Raw genomic sequence first — 16,093 nt, 5'->3', positions numbered from 1 at the left:
TTAGGGTAGTAAAAACTTCTTCGTAAAAGTTTAGGTAAGGAGTTATTTGACGACCGATCTTAATTTCATTATATAATAATGGATAGTGCGCAAAAGAATAGAATTTTTTATTGCAATATCTGAATAAACGAGTTGTTGCTTTTTATTTATAAAAACGAAAGACTACAAAATAAATTAAGGAATGTACTATAATTAAATGAAATAATAAGTAGCTAGATTTTTGTAAAAATTTCTATTGAAAGTCATTCTATAATATTTTAAAAAGTACTTTCAATCAAATTTTCTTTCAATTCGATATTTCTAAGCATATGAATATTAATTTTGTTGACTATACAAAAAATTATGAGATTTTCGCCACTTACATAGCTAAATTGCTGTATATTTGAATGATACAAAATGCTGTAAAGCAATGTATAATAGTATTTAAATAAGTTTTGAATAAATGCTATAAGATATTATATTATATAAATAGTCCTTTGAAGTGTGTAATAACTTTATTAGAGCTGCCGTGAGCTAAATCGTTTTATAATTTGCTTAGCTGCACGTTTTCTCGATTAAAGCAATGAAATTGAAATTCGTTACATACTGGTATATAAAATTTGTACACTATTCCTGTAAGTAATAATAAGTAGAACCAACAATAAATTTCAAGTATAAAAATATGATATACTTCGATAAACTCTATTTCTAATAATACAATTTAGAATCTTTAAATATTATTCCGAGTCTCATAAGTTAAAATTCCTCTTAGTTATATTATTAACCCTGTATCGGTACATTGAGTCGGTTACGACAAAGATCATTTTTGCACTTTCAATCGCAGTCTGATAGTTGTGTTCTGTATTTATGCATGTAGATATAGGCAGTATAATAGTATAATAAAATATGTGCGTGGAGATACTGACGTTAAGTCTTAGTATATTATAAATTAAGTGTGTGCCGTTTATAGGAGACTTATGTCACACAAATGTATGTAGGCAAAATGTGTGTGTGTAGTAAAGGTGTGGCTTCTTCGTAATAAAAAACTATCGTCTACATATATGGCAAGTACATTGCTGCGCAATGTTGCTAGTAGTCAAACGACTGCAAATCGTGCGTATTCCAATTGATATTTCCAATTCTTTTAAAATATAAATTTTGCGCTCCGAGTCACGCATATGCGCGCTTAATGCGCTCCAATTTTATAACAAACGTAACGTAAACTATATATATTGAGTGCTTTATGAGTGATTCAGAATGCAGGCTAGGTTGATATCGTCTGATTCTTAGCAATTCATGCAGCATCACTGTTTCTGTGTTGAGATTTATTAACTCCTTTAAAAGTGGAAATGATGAGTGTCGACCGAACGTATACACGTTTGTTAGAAATTCAATTGTGGCAAAGGGTTAATAAGTAAATAGAAAATTACACTTGACTAAAAGTCATAAAATTCAGTATATCAATGCAGGGTTAAATACAGCTTTTTCTCCTAAAAAAGGCATATAAATTCTTCTTTCGTATTATTTGTAGTGATTGTAATTAGTTAAATAAGAAAATTATATTTATCATGAATATTGGAATTATTGACCTAAACCGGTGTAATATTAGAGTATTGATATATAATTAAAAGTTAAAGTAGAAAACGATATTTTCAAACAACTTAAATTTTATATGCCGACGTTAGAAAAAATTTCTGTATAAGCTTTTATCAAGGTTATTGTAAAATGCTGCCATTTTTGAGATACGTAATGTTTGTAATGTAACATACAGAGTGTACCATTTAAAATGACTGATTTTATAAACTTAAAATTTCGTTCGTCTTCGTAAATGTAAGAAATACTAATTGTTTAAGTCAAATCTTTTTGAGTGCAAATCGAAAGATGCTTCAAAAAGATCTTATACAAAAAATTAACATCCTTTATAATTACGAGGATAGACAGAATTTTAAATGTATAGTCTGGGTCATTTTAAATGGTACACTGTATATAAACAAAAATTAATTTTCATAATATTAATATATACTTTTCTGAAGTTATTCTAATTTTTCTATTTTAAATAATGCCGTTTATAGAAATAATAAAAAGCTTCTTTTAAATAAGAATTATTTCTTATAAAATTAAGTAATAATTGTTAAGCACCTTTTAAGTCTTCGTCTTATATTATACACAATTCGCCACTTAAAAGCACATAATGGGAAATAAGGAAACTTGTACTTCTCCAAGATTATTAAAGATAAATAGATTATTGCATATCAACATTTCATCGTATCTTTCTATTTGCATTCAGAGAGATCTAATGCAAAGAAATTTTCTCTCCAATATATGAGGAGATAAACACTCTCTTGCGTTCATGCTTTGGAGCGATTTAATTGGCGGACTCCGGCCTTGTTATAAAATACAGTATCAGTATTAGGTTTCCTACCATTTCTATAAGACGTGTAACATAAAACATAGAAATTTTAGTCTTTGCAATACTGGTTATGAATTTTGAAACATGGCCTACATACGTATACAAAGGGAGTTACTTTAACCATTCTAGACAAATACCTTGAAAAATATGACAAATCTGAAAAAATGTTTCAAATAAAAATTGTTTGACTTTTGGAAGCGAATAGAAGATATTACTGGCGTGACCTTGCACAATTGTACGAGGTCAAATAAAGATCACCTTGAATTTATTAACCTTTAGACTGCCGCGCACATAAGTGGAGGCGCGTTTCCTTTGAAATCCTACAACTTTGTCTAAAATATTTTTTTGTATTTTCTATACTTTTCGAGATATTTGTCTGGTACGATTAAAATTAGACACCTTACATATAGAGTATAACAGTGATGTACCGCAAAAATTTAAAAATGCATGCATAACTAGAGAATTAAGATTTTTTGTTAACAAACTTTTGGTGAATTTGAATCCAGCTTCCTGGAAGCAAGTTTTTAGAATAAATAAAAAAATTACCTACGCCTTGTAAGTACTGTGATGAAGATTGTTTGTATTTTAAATAAGTGGATCAAATATTTTTATTTTTTTATTTCGTTTCAGAACAAAATTGGAATTTTATGAGGTAAAATATTTTTATTGATTTTTCGAGGATAAAGCACAAAAATTTCTAAAAATATTTTAACTCTTCGAATTCCGACGTGACCTTTAGTAAGGAAGGAAAAATAAAAAAATGTAACTCATTCCTTTTACTTATTTAAAATATGAAGTTATTTAAAAAATGTCTCTCAATCACCTGGATCAAGCGGAAGACTAAAAATTTGCTAACAAAAATGTTTAAACATGTGTATGCAACTTTAAATTTTAATCGCATGTCACCCTTAAAGCCTATATATGCGGTAATTATATTTACAATATAGTAAATACAAAATTGGCAATTTTTAAAATGCGCATTAAAATGTGTAGTGCTTTTAAATCGAAAACTACCACTACTTTTAATTTATTCTTTCATGTCAGTCTTCACATGTATTCCAATTCTCCATGGTACACGAAAACTAAATTTAAGATCTTAAGTGCTTATAAGTAATACATTTTTAGGAAGAAAAAGTAGTAATAAATGCAATTAAAATAGTAACATGAAAGTATAAAAAATGGCAGTGTATATAAAAAGTAGTTTCTTTAGCAAATTCTATTATATCCTGAGACATTTTCTATCGTACGCATTTTTCTTGATTGCTTATAATTAATATTTTTTCAGTGTTTAAATAATGCCTCATTCTCGGGATTATCGTCTCTGTGTTTTTCAAGATTACCTGATAAAGTAGGATCTGGCCGGCGTCTTTTGAAAAATCCTAACTTTCGAAGTACTAACGTAAGTAAAATAAATAGTATTAAGCCAGCTACAACAGCAACTATTATTATCCAAATAGGCACAGGTTCCGCATCTTGTTGATCCAATAAATCTGGATATGCAACAGTTTCAGCCTGAAAATTTAATACAACATAAATAATTGAAATTATACTTATTTAAGCCTTTGGTAAACAGATGTACTCACTATAGCATAATCATCTTTTAGATTTTCTTGTTGAATAACAACATTTTGAGGTATAATAATTTTTGCATTTGATCCAATTTTCACCATGTCAACTTTTGGATAGTCTTCAACTAATGTTGAATTCCATAATCTGTAATTCAGAATGAAATTAGACAGTTATGTTTTGGCAGATAATTATCAAAATGACCATTTATATACCTTGCTTTAACAGTTATAGTCGCTTCTTGTTTTCTTTGCAAATTATATATAATACAAGTTATGTCGAAACATTTTGCTGTTGTCGCTTTACAATTCTATAAAATAAATTATGGATTATTTTTTAAAAGATTTTAGAAATGATTTAATATTATATAATGCTAATTACTTAACATCTCACCATAGAAACGACTTGATGTCTATGTCCATCTTTGTCAATAATTATTTTTGTATTTACTACTTTTTCTGTATCGCGTTTAGATCTCATATAATTTGAATGATTATATGATAAAGACGGTGATGATGTTGGTAATGGAAGAAGTGAATCTAAATCATCCATACTCAGGTTACCTTGTAAATTAAGTGGATTAGCTGAATGACCAGGTGGAAGTTTGCATTCTCCACTACCTAAGGTGTTGCATAAAAATAAGAATAAGTACCAATTGAAAAGCTTATAAACATTTATTTGCTTACTTTAATAAAAAAAACCTATACCTTGAACAATTGGCAATTCTTCTAAGTATAAAAGCCACTTTCCGTGTTCCTTATCATTAGCTACTTCGTAAGGCCAAGAAATTCGTACTTCTATACTGCTTACTCTCCATGGCCCTTCATTAAATATTTCATAAGTATGAGATATTCTTGGTCCTACTTCATTTAAATGCTTTATTGCTGATTCACCAATAACGGGTCCGCCATAATGAGCCCACTGCGTTTTTGCGCTCCTATTTAAACCAGTTATAATTATTCAATTATATTGGATATTTCAGACCACCCGCGCTTACCAGTTGAATATCTAATATTTTTAAGCATAGATTCCAGTTTTGCAATAAAATATGCAAGGTGATCTTTATATCACCGTCAATGAACTTTTTCACGTCAAATCAATAGTAGCATTTAATAGAATCTTTAAGAATTAAACATAAATTTGCACAAGATTTTCTCGAAAAAAATTTAGTTTTAAAAACAATTGACTAGGACAAGTGATCTGAAATATTTGGTATAGTGTTTCATAATTTAAAACTTACCCTTTAATAGATAGCTCTGCTCTTTTTACCACGGTTGCCTGCAATTTTTGAGGATATTTCGGATGCAGCTCTTTTGAAGTGGAGTTAGCAAAGATAACAAAATCTAATTCTGCTTCGTCATCCTTGAGATTTTTAGGATTAAATCTCACTTGAAGATTTACAGCTTTATCTTTTTTAAAGGGATTGCCAATTGAGCATGTCACCAATGTCGAATTGTGTAAATTACAAATCACGGAATCATTGCTTTTACTAGCAACATAACCAAGGCTTGGAGAATGGGTTATAAATAATTGAGCTTCGTATGCAGATTCGCCAACATTTGAAGCATTTACATCAACAATAACTTCTTCTCTTTCACCCAGCAGCAATTCATAAAAGTTTGGTTTTACCGGAGAGACTGGAAACACGTAGTATGAATGATATAAAAAGATTTAAAATTGCAGTCTTAAATGCATGAATATGAAGACATTCTCTCTCACACTATCTTTACCTAATAAATCGAGGCGAGAACTGATCAGCAAATCACTCTCACAAATGTCATTATTTCCACAATCTTTTTGGAAAGGAGCTTCGAATATACGTGCAGCTTCTTGTTGATTCAAGATGGGATATTTTTTTATATCTGGCAATGGACTTCCTTCACTAGGCATAATCGGTTGTTCTTGTATTAAGGAATAATTTAATCGAAATTTAATTGGTGATTGAATATCACGTGTATTTTCCTAAAACAAAAATACAATTCACAAATAAATATTAATGAAACTTTGAAAAAAAATAATAATATTATTAACTGAAAGCGGTACCTTTAGATATACAACTTCTTTTTGACAATGCACAATTTTCGTTGTGTCTAAAGTGACAGTACGATTTAAAAAGTGGGGATGTGAACTGCCAGATCCAAACCAAACTCTTGAGAACTTCTTTGCACTATTATATGTTTCAGCCTCAATATAATAATTCAATCTTAAGTTATGCATGTCTTCTTTTACTAAAGACTCTGTTTTACAACATGCTTCAAATGAAAAGCTATAAAGATGTATAGTTAGAAATATCTTAAATTTATGTAAAAATACACGACTGTAAAAAAAAAAAATACAAACCACGTGTGATTTGCAATAGGATCATCGAGGCATCCTAATTTATTTGGATCTATAGGCTCTATTTTATCTTGATATGTTCCATCCTTCTTAGCATATCTTATATACGTAGTAATATCAATAATCTTTCTCGAACGAAGAAGAGTAACTGCATCATCATCATATGCTCCTACCAATAAATCTGGATAACCATTATGGTCCATATCAATACTCCCACTTAAAGAATATCCGAATGTTTGTAAAGGCACAGGCGAGTCCTCAGAATGAATAATCTGATAAAGAAGTAAAAATATGAAACATTCGTTTACGTAAGATAATAGGTCTCGTTTTGTTAATATACCTGTGACGGTGTTACAATTATTCCAGATTTTGAGCCTAAATAAATGTATACTGCTCCTTTTCCCTCATAAGGTGAACCTACCGCAATATCTTCGTATCCATCTTTATTTAGATCCCCTAAACTTGTTAAAGCAAATCCAAACCTATAATCAAATTAAATCAATTTAAACGTTATAACAAATATATTATCGTTTTAATATATTAACCATATTACTATACAATGAAAGAATGACATGCAGGTGGCAAATAGTTAATCATGAAATCGAAATTTAGATTATTACTAATAATAAACTGTTAGTAAAATTTATGTTATGTATTTCAGTTCTTACTGATAAAGAACGATTATTACTAGCATATATTAATAAATTTTTATCATAATTTAATATTAAAGTTGCTATTTAGCGGTCAAATGGCCCTTTTAAAATGTAAACACGCGTATAAAAATTCATCAATACGTTTAGTGTTAAAATGTAGTTCTGTCGATTTCGTATTTAGTGCTGATACAGTTTTTTTTACATTATATGTCAGAATAATATATGAAATAACAAACAAACCTTGATTCCTCTTTACCAACTAGTTTAGTCGGCTTACAATTGTCATTATTTTTATTGGTTCTACACAATAAAGTATATACATAAACTGCTCCGCCCTCCTCCTTATTAAAATAAAATGGAGCTGCGACAATAAGATCTGTGATCCTATAAAAAAATTCATGTTGTAAAGATAGTAAACAGAAAATTAGTTTATTAATTGAATTGATCATAGTACTTGTCTCCGTTAACATCGGCTGATGTAATTTCATATCCAAAGCTTGAGGCAAATTGTTCACCATCAAGTATTAAAGCAACATCCATATCTGGCTTAAAGTTTCGTCTGGTTAATATTATCACTTGTCCGGTGCCATTGGAGCGTGGAGCACCAGCTGCGTATGATAACTCGCTTCCAAAAAAGTTACCAACAGCAACAGACATACCTTTAAATTAAAAAATATCAACATAGTAACAATATATACATGTAAAAAAGTAGCATTTATGATCTGTTTACTAACCTAAATAACTATATTTGTTAACTGGAGAAGCGTCCTGCATTGGGGCACTGTATACCGTATTGTCTTGTGTTAAAAATTCGTCGGAAACGGTAAAAATATATAATGTTCCTCTCCAGGTATGAGGTCCAGGTGTTCCAATTACTACGCGGTCCTCAGAAGTTAATACACCGCTAGTACCAGCTTGGCAATATCCAAATTGTTCATGAGCTCTAAAATTGATATAAACATGTACGATAGCTACTTAAAACAAGTAACAACATGAACTTAAAAAGGATTATTCTTGTAACTTTTGGAGTCATATATTTTATTACTTAATACCCCTTTCTGGATGCAAAAAGAACAAATTTTTAAAAAAAATCCACATGCAGAAATTTGATATCTCTTTTATTTAAAAGATAAACATCATTTTAAGTTCTTACTGAGATGTTTTAAATCTTACCCTGCAAAATACTTGTAGAGCTTTATGTGTGTAAAGTGCTTTCTAAAAAATGTACTTACTTATTAGTAGGTTTACCCGAACACGGTTTTTTTAAATCCTGGTATTTTAAATCTTGTGTTAAAATATAACATTGCCCTTGACCCCAGCGAGAGTCTACTGATTTCACAATATGTCTATGTGCACAAACCTGAAATCAAAAATAATAAATGTAAAATATTATTAAGTAGCCTTTAAAATATTTAAAAAATGGGCATGATAATTAAATATACTAACCATTACTTTTCCACCAACCCCCCTACTTCGAACTGTTACTCCTAGCCATTGATTGTCTTTTATTTCGTCATTACCCGGTGGTATTAAATCATCTGAATCCACACCTAAAAATTTGTATAAAAGTAAATACAAAATTGTACGTTCTTTTAGTACGTAACTTTACAAAAATTATTTTTCTTTTTGATAAAGAAATCAATAATAGTTATTTCATCTTTCTAAGAGGCATCAGAAATGATATAAACAGAATGATAATACTCATTTTTTTTACAATAGTAACTCTTAAGGAGGAAATGCCTTTTTTTACGACGAAAACATTCTTTTCGAAGTTTATTCTTGCATGCTAATTGTTAAAGAATAACTCGGCAAATTTTTAAATGACAATTCGTAACATTGACAAAGTTAACAAATTTTAGTTTATCCATGGGCATGCGTTAAACTTTTCGTAGAAAAAAATGAGTTTTTCAAGTCGTATTATTGAATGTTTGGAATAAGATAAAATTTGAGGGCTGTTTTGAATCGTGTTCAATATTAATCTGTTACTATTTATCAGGTTTCCCTTTTTAAATTATAATGTACACCGACTTTATAAGACATTCCCGTGGTTGACTTAAAAGCTGCAATTTTATTGTATAAATGAAATGACAAAAAACTATAGGATACTTAACATTATATATCCGATAAAACCATCAATTCCGTGTTCAAATCACCCTATTCATTTTAAACCAAAAAAAATTGCACAAAGCTAGAATTAATTTTTTGGTCGCAAGGGTGAGCACTCAATTTAATCGTTAATGATACCCCTCAAATTAAAGCAAAATTTATAACATCCACATGAAATTTCACAAATACCAAATATATCCATGCAATTGTTAGTTTGCATATATTGTTCTTTAATACCAAATAAGCCAAATTCATGCAAATACACTAGTCAACAAAATTATAGGCATTTTCTATTCTAGAGTCAACGGGATTCCTCTGACCGACATTGCAAAGCAAAATGTGTATCAACGATACAACGCCTTTTTTATTCCAGCAGTGAATCTCATATATTAAGTTTATTTTGCTGCATGCTATGAAGGAATAGTATTTAAAAAACAGAATCCTTATGATTGTTGCAGGCTTTAAAAGTTAGTCAAAGAATTCTTGACTCGTTTTATATGGGATCCTAGAGTAAATGATAGAAATTAACCACTGAATAGACGCTCTTTAAAAAACAATGAACTATAAATACAGAAACATTTAAATTTTTTGCTTACTTTCCTTTTTATCTTTAACATAGTAGCTGTTATAAACCACAAAATGTTTCTCTTAAGCATGCTTTCAAAATAATACACATTCTGGCATTTTGAAATAGATATAAAAAAATTCATAATTAAACTAAGAAGATTCATGCCCACATTATCACTTGAAAATTTGGAGCTCTTCAAAAATTGTGTATTAGCAGCAGTGATTTCTCATATATTTCTAGCATGAAATCCTCATTCAACTCATTACAAAATTTGGTAAACCACTTACTTGAATCATACAGACCACCATCTGCTGCTTGGTAAACCAAAACAAAATTGAAGAAAAAAATCTTAATACATTATATAGAATAAATTAAATAATAATAATAAAATAGTATAACCCGTGAATATATGATAATAAAATGGATGATTGCATGCTTTAGACAATTAACAATTAAAACTAACAGTAATAAACTAACAGTAATAAGGTAAATGTCTTTATCAATGACCATGATCTGTTTTGTATCATTAGATATCCTTTTCTTTCAGACTTAAAATAAACTGAAAATTAACTATATTACAAAATATTTTCATACATAATAAACTATCAAATTAACCCGTTTCGGTATAAAACGACATAAATTTTATCTTCTTTTTGGATTACTGGAAATGACGGAAGACAGATCTTTTTATCGCATATGTTCTTACGGGTTTGAAGTATGCTCTTTCAGATTCTGTTATTATCCTTTGTCTATCTCAAAATATTTTATCAATATGACCGTTTAAATTTAGAAAACCCTGAAAATTTCCATTTATTTTTCAATAATCTGTGATTTTATTTTGAAAAATGCGGTTTGTTTTGTACTGGAATTTAGAAAAACACGAGCGGGCGACATACAAATATCTACTTTAAAGTCCACAAGGCCAAATAAAAAAATTTAATAAGCGTACACAATATGGTGACGATTTTGTAAGAAAATGGTAATTTTTTGTTTTTTTCCGATATTTTCAATTATTTCAAGGTAGATAGTAGCAAATATTATTGATAATTGGTATTCCTGTTGTTGCAGAGTGTTACTTTCAATTCGAATGCCTTGAGTTAAATCAAAGTTATTTTTTATTTCAAATTTTAACTGTTTTTAGATATTAGTTTCTTATATATCAAGTGACGTCCCACCATGTTAGATCCACCATTTTTAACTTTGCTACTTTCAGTTCGTATTAGTAATTATAGCACACATACATATCTAAAAATATATAAAATTTAAACTAAAATCATTGTCTTTTATAAAATGTACAAAAACTGCCAAAAAACATTTAAAATTTAAAAACGAAAATAATTTTAATTTAGTTTCAGGCCTTCAAAGTGAAAGTAACACTTTCCAACAACAGGAATACCAGTTTTTAATCATATTTGCCAATATCTGCCTTGAAATAATTGAAAATATAGGAAAAAAACGAGACTACCGTTTCTGTATAAAATCGTCACCATATTGGACGCCAGATTGAATTTTTCTATTTGGCCTTATCTTAACTTCAAAGTAAATATTTATATGCCACCCACGGACGGTATTTAAATTGCAGTACAAAAAACCGCATTTTTCAAACTAAGGTTATAGCTAATTGAAAAATAATATGTAAAATGTTTAAATTTTTTAAAAATTTAAACGGCTATATTGATAGAATATGTTGAGATAGATACAGAATAAAGATAGAATATGAAAGGCCGGTATTCATAGTCGTTACTTATATTTAAGACCGACTTAAGCATAGGTTATCTTTTTCGATTACTGTTAGGTGAAAAAGGACAATCCATACTTTAAGTCAGACTTAAATATAAGTAACGACTATGAATACCGGCCAAAGAGCAAATTTCAAAATCATAAGAACATATGTTAAAAAAATGTATGTCTATATTTTCTGTTATTTCCAGATATCCAAAAAGAAGATAAAATTTGCTTTGTTTTGTACCGAAACCGGTTAATTTCAAAATTTATTCGAATTTAAATAAAATCAATGAAACTCAAAGAGTATAAAAGTCCTTGAGACTTTTGACTTTTTTGGCTGCAAGCACAGGAACACACAACACACGTGTTTGTCACTGATAACATTTACTACTACTGTATTTTACTTATTATACGAATTTTTACGAAATATAAGCTTTCATTATCACGACACCCTGTACTTGAAAATTCTATCGAATGTTTGCAAATATAAAAGCATTTACTTTTGCCGCACACTGCACTCCAATATTGTAGCGAATTTTTGCGAAATATAAAAACATTTCATTTCACTACATACATTGTACTTCAAGATTATATCTAATTTTTACAAATTTAAAGTCTTTCAATTTCACTACACACCGCACTTCACTGTTGTTTCAAATTTTTAAAGAAATACACGTTTTTCACGCCACTTCACGCTGCACTCCACTATCTTATCGTATTTTAAGGGATTTCTTAATTGTAAATGAAGAAAACGCAAATTTCAGTGAAATTATTGAAGAAAAATGCTGAAAATTGGACGCCCGCGCAAAAAAATGATAAATTCCGGCCGCTTTCACTCGCGGAAATAAAATTCGAAAAACTGTCGCAACGGCGGATTCGAAAAGTAAAAACAAAGATGGCGGAGGAATATCCGGAACGGGAGAACGTGCCCGAGTAAATCCGAAAACGGAACTTTTCAACTCCACTGCACACTTCACGTCTATATTCTATCGAATTTGTATAGATAGAAACGTTTTTAACAACACTGTAGACATTACACTGCAGTATGATGTCAGAATCTTGGAGAGTTGAGTGCTTCCGGTACCACTTGTCACTTCACTTCGACATTTTATCGTGTTTTGAGCGATTTTCTTAATTAAAACTGAAGAAAAGTGCGAATTCCGGCGAAATAACGGAGGAAGAGCGAGGAAATCGCATTGGCGTGCGAAAAAAACGAGAAAAGGCAAAAAATCCGGTCGCCCGCGGTCGAGGATTTCAAAAAAAGGAAACGTCGCGACCGCCATATTGGGAGAAAAAGATGGCGTCGGAGCGGGGAGAGAACCTGCTTCCACAAATCCGAAAACTGAACTGATACCTGTTTTAAGATTTGTGCGAGCAGGTTCTCTACCCTCTCCCCGCTCCGACGCCATCTTTTTCTCCCAACATGGCGGCCGCGACGTTTCCTTTTTTTGAAATCCTCGACCGCGGGCGACCGGATTTTTTGCCTTTTCTCGTTTTTTTCGCACGCCAATGCGATTTCCTCGCTCTTCCTCCGTTATTTCGCCGGAATTCGCACTTTTCTTCAGTTTTAATTAAGAAAATCGCTCAAAACACGATAAAATGTCGAAGTGAAGTGACAAGTGGTACCGGAAGCACTCAACTCTCCAAGATTCTGACATCATACTGCAGTGTAATGTCTACAGTGTTGTTAAAAACGTTTCTATCTGTACAAATTCGATAGAATATAGACGTGAAGTGTGCAGTGGAGTTGAAAAGTTCCGTTTTCGGATTTACCCGGAAAAATTCTCCCGCTCCGGATATCCCTTCGCCATCTTTGTTTGTACTTTTCGAATACGCCGTTGCGACAGTTTTTCGAATTTTATTCCCGCGAGTGAAAGCGGCCGGGATTTTTCACCTTTTTCGCGCGGGCGTGCAATTTTCAGCGTTTTTCTTCAATAATTTCACTGAAATTCGCGTTTTCTTCATTTACAATTAAAAAATCCCTTAAAATACGATAAAATAGTGGAGTGCAGCGTGAAGTGGCGTGAAAAACGTGTATTTCTTTAAAAATTTGAAACAACAGTGAAGTGCGGTGTGTAGTGAAATTGAAAGACTTTAAATTTGTAAAAATTAGATATAATATTGAAATGCAGTGTGTGTAGTGATATGAAATGCGTTTATATTTCGTAAAAATTCGTGTAATAAGTGAAATACAGTAGTAAATGTTAACAGTGACTAACGCGTGTGTCGTGATCCCGTGCTTGCAGCGGAGAAAGTCAAAAGTCTCAAGGACTTTCATACTCTGTAAATTTCAATGATTTTATTTTAAAGATTAATAAAATTATTTACCAAAGTCATAGTTATTATTTCTTTTTATAAGTGGATAAATTTTTTAAATATTTATATTTAATATGTTTATGTAACAACTAAGAACAATGTCTATTATCAATGTAATAATTAATAAATAGCTTATTGATTACATTACATATAAATTTTGTATAGACTAGTGACCACTTTAAATATATGTGACATAACAGTTAATTTTAATAAATTCTCTTTAAAAAAATTTTAATTTTAGTCGGGAGTGTGATAGAAGCTTGTATAATCACCTTCCGAAAAATCAATGACATGATGCATGTCAGAAATTTATAATTAGAATTTTGTTAAACAAAGTAGCTAACTATCACAAATAGGGCTACTATTAAGATAGAAATTGTTTTCTCACTAGTACTTCAATTTAAAACAATTTGTACATAGGAAATATTTCTCTAAACTCTTACCAAAATTGTACAACTTCGATAATCTCAAAATATAAAAAACAATTAAATATTATATTAATTTCCCTTAAAGGATTAGGTTATATGGTTTGAAAATAGTATATGTGTATATATAACTATAGTAGAAACATAACAGAATAACTGTATATTTAAATACTTTAGAGTTGATTCTTTTTAATATCGAAATATATTATAACTAAATTTTATTATATACTTTTTATGTATCAGTCTTAGTATGTCATTAATAAGGGCATTTACCTTAATACAATAAGAATTTCATATGAAAATTAAACAGATTAATTACCAAAGCTATAATATTTACTGCAATATACTATATACAATCATAAATATTTAACAGCCACTAAATAGAAGTGCACAATTACCTCCACCAACATACACTAAAAATTTGTTAGCCCTACTTCATTTGTAAACATTTATATAATTTAAAATAATAAAATACTAAAGTTTATATAAACAACTCATACTTATCCGGCCATCGGTGATAACCTGAATACAATCGTTTGTGTAAGTTGTTAAAGGACATTGCCATAAAGCACCAGATCTGTTTGTACCTGGCTGTCTGTTTTGATCTAGAGGTGCTCCGACTAATAACCTAAAAATATTATTTTATAAGTAAAAATAAGAAAAGGTAAATTCAAAAATAAATTATTCTTTTGAAATTTGAATATTCCTACTTATAAAATATTATTACTCATACAAAAATAAAGAACATAATTTATTTAATAGCTAATCTATTTTTATATTCCAAAATCCTGTTTTAGAAAGCTCTTGAAAAACCAGAAGGCAAGAAAACTTCTCAGATGGTATCTGGATTAGTTCTCATTATCAACAATTTGATTGTTTAATTATTTCTTTGTTTATCATAAGATATTTTAAATGACTTGAAACTATTAACAAGTAATTGCCATGAATTAGTTAATGAGAAATGTAGCACCGAAAGAATAAATCGAATTTTCATGAAAATTGTTATCTTATTTAGTGTAAACAAAATAATCCAATAAATACCAGCTTTTATGACTTCCTTTTCCATCATCTAAAATTTCTTGATGTTCGGCTACAGAATAGCCGAAGTATGAACCTTTCAAACCTCGTTTGACAACAGGTACCCGTGCCTCCAAATTAAAACTATAGGCACCGCATATAATAAATAAAAGCCCTATAAATGTCAATTTCTTCATTCTCATTAATTATTAATTTTGCATGGACAAACGAGAACACTGGCGAAGCTTTAAAGAATACTTAAAAATACTTTCAATTATGTTTTCGTTACTTATTACAACTTATAAACAGCTCTCACGTTCTCTTTTCAGTTCGCTTTTTCACTTGTTTCCTACGCTCTGCGTTTACTTAGGTTCACTTCGATCAGAGGATCCACCCACGCACCAAACGTAGCGTAGTTCAATTTTTAACTTTCCTTCCCATCATTGCACATCACATCCCAACCCACAAATCCTCCACATCTTTTCTTTCCTCTTTCTCTTCTTTGCTTCTATGTATATACCTCTACTCTACCCCATACGGCATACATACAGACACTACACCACTCTAGATTGCTCTACACCAGCTCTACACGCTCTACACTACAGATTCAACTGTTTTTCCGTATATATGAACTAACGTCATCTGATGAGTCTGCAGACAAATTAAAATGAAAAGACCGGCCGATGTAGAAACACAAACGGTAAGAAGAAAAGGTCGGTACGTACAGATTGTGTAATAGCAAATGGCAGCACTATCGAGAATGGACTTGGAAATCTTGGAATAAGTTGGAAATGTTGGAATGGAGCTTTTATTAGCGCTGGCAACGAAGCTAATCCACCATGTGAATGTGACATGTGTTTAATGTGTTGGTTAGAGCTTACGTATACGAAACAAAACCCTCTTAAGGACCTAAGCATTGATTGTCCTGTTTCTTCTAATGGTGATAGAAAAAGATAACCTACGCTTAAGAGGCTCTTATTTATAAAATCTG

At 30.3% G+C, this 16,093-nt stretch overlaps 1 protein-coding gene across 2 annotated transcripts; it reads right to left on the bottom strand.

Moving 5' to 3' along the window:
* Window positions 1-51: 51 nt before the first annotated feature.
* Window positions 52-15,669, bottom strand: mew (multiple edematous wings). Of its 2 annotated transcripts, XM_066731959.1 has the most exons (18): window positions 15,127-15,669; window positions 14,586-14,713; window positions 9,907-9,930; window positions 8,392-8,495; window positions 8,178-8,305; window positions 7,680-7,888; window positions 7,400-7,604; window positions 7,186-7,329; window positions 6,633-6,774; window positions 6,296-6,564; window positions 5,999-6,221; window positions 5,686-5,917; window positions 5,196-5,592; window positions 4,663-4,892; window positions 4,349-4,575; window positions 4,171-4,265; window positions 3,973-4,102; window positions 52-3,901 (listed from the first exon to the last, which is right to left on the bottom strand). In XM_066731959.1, the coding sequence occupies exons 1-18, from the start codon at window positions 15,303-15,305 to the stop codon at window positions 3,671-3,673; spliced, it is 3,297 nt and encodes a 1,098-aa protein (XP_066588056.1). In that variant the 5' UTR covers window positions 15,306-15,669; the 3' UTR covers window positions 52-3,670. The 2 variants fall into 2 exon arrangements, with proteins under 2 accessions (XP_066588056.1, XP_066588057.1); XM_066731960.1 differs by lacking the exon at window positions 9,907-9,930.
* Between the last annotated feature and the right edge of the window lie 424 nt (window positions 15,670-16,093).

Source organism: Prorops nasuta, unplaced genomic scaffold, assembly GCF_024137725.1.
Source record: "Prorops nasuta isolate Cenicafe-Biocafe unplaced genomic scaffold, Cenicafe_Pnas_1.2 PNAS00009, whole genome shotgun sequence".
Lineage (NCBI taxonomy): Eukaryota > Metazoa > Arthropoda > Insecta > Hymenoptera > Bethylidae > Prorops > Prorops nasuta.
Note: the sequence above shows the minus strand (reverse complement) of the source record. Positions and strands in the feature narration are given on the sequence as shown.

What these genes read in the sequence shown, in the direction of transcription:
- mew (XM_066731959.1), bottom strand. Translation starts at nt 15,305, where the DNA reads ATGAGAATGAAGAAATTGACATTTATAGGGCTTTTATTTATTATATGC. An exon ending in AAGAAGTTGTATATCTAAAG is followed by an intron (nt 5,918 to 5,998) that starts GTACCGCTTTCA and finishes TTTTTGTTTTAG; the next exon opens with GAAAATACACGTGATATTCA. An exon ending in TAAAAGATGATTATGCTATA is followed by an intron (nt 3,902 to 3,972) that starts GTGAGTACATCT and finishes TTAAATTTTCAG; the next exon opens with GCTGAAACTGTTGCATATCC.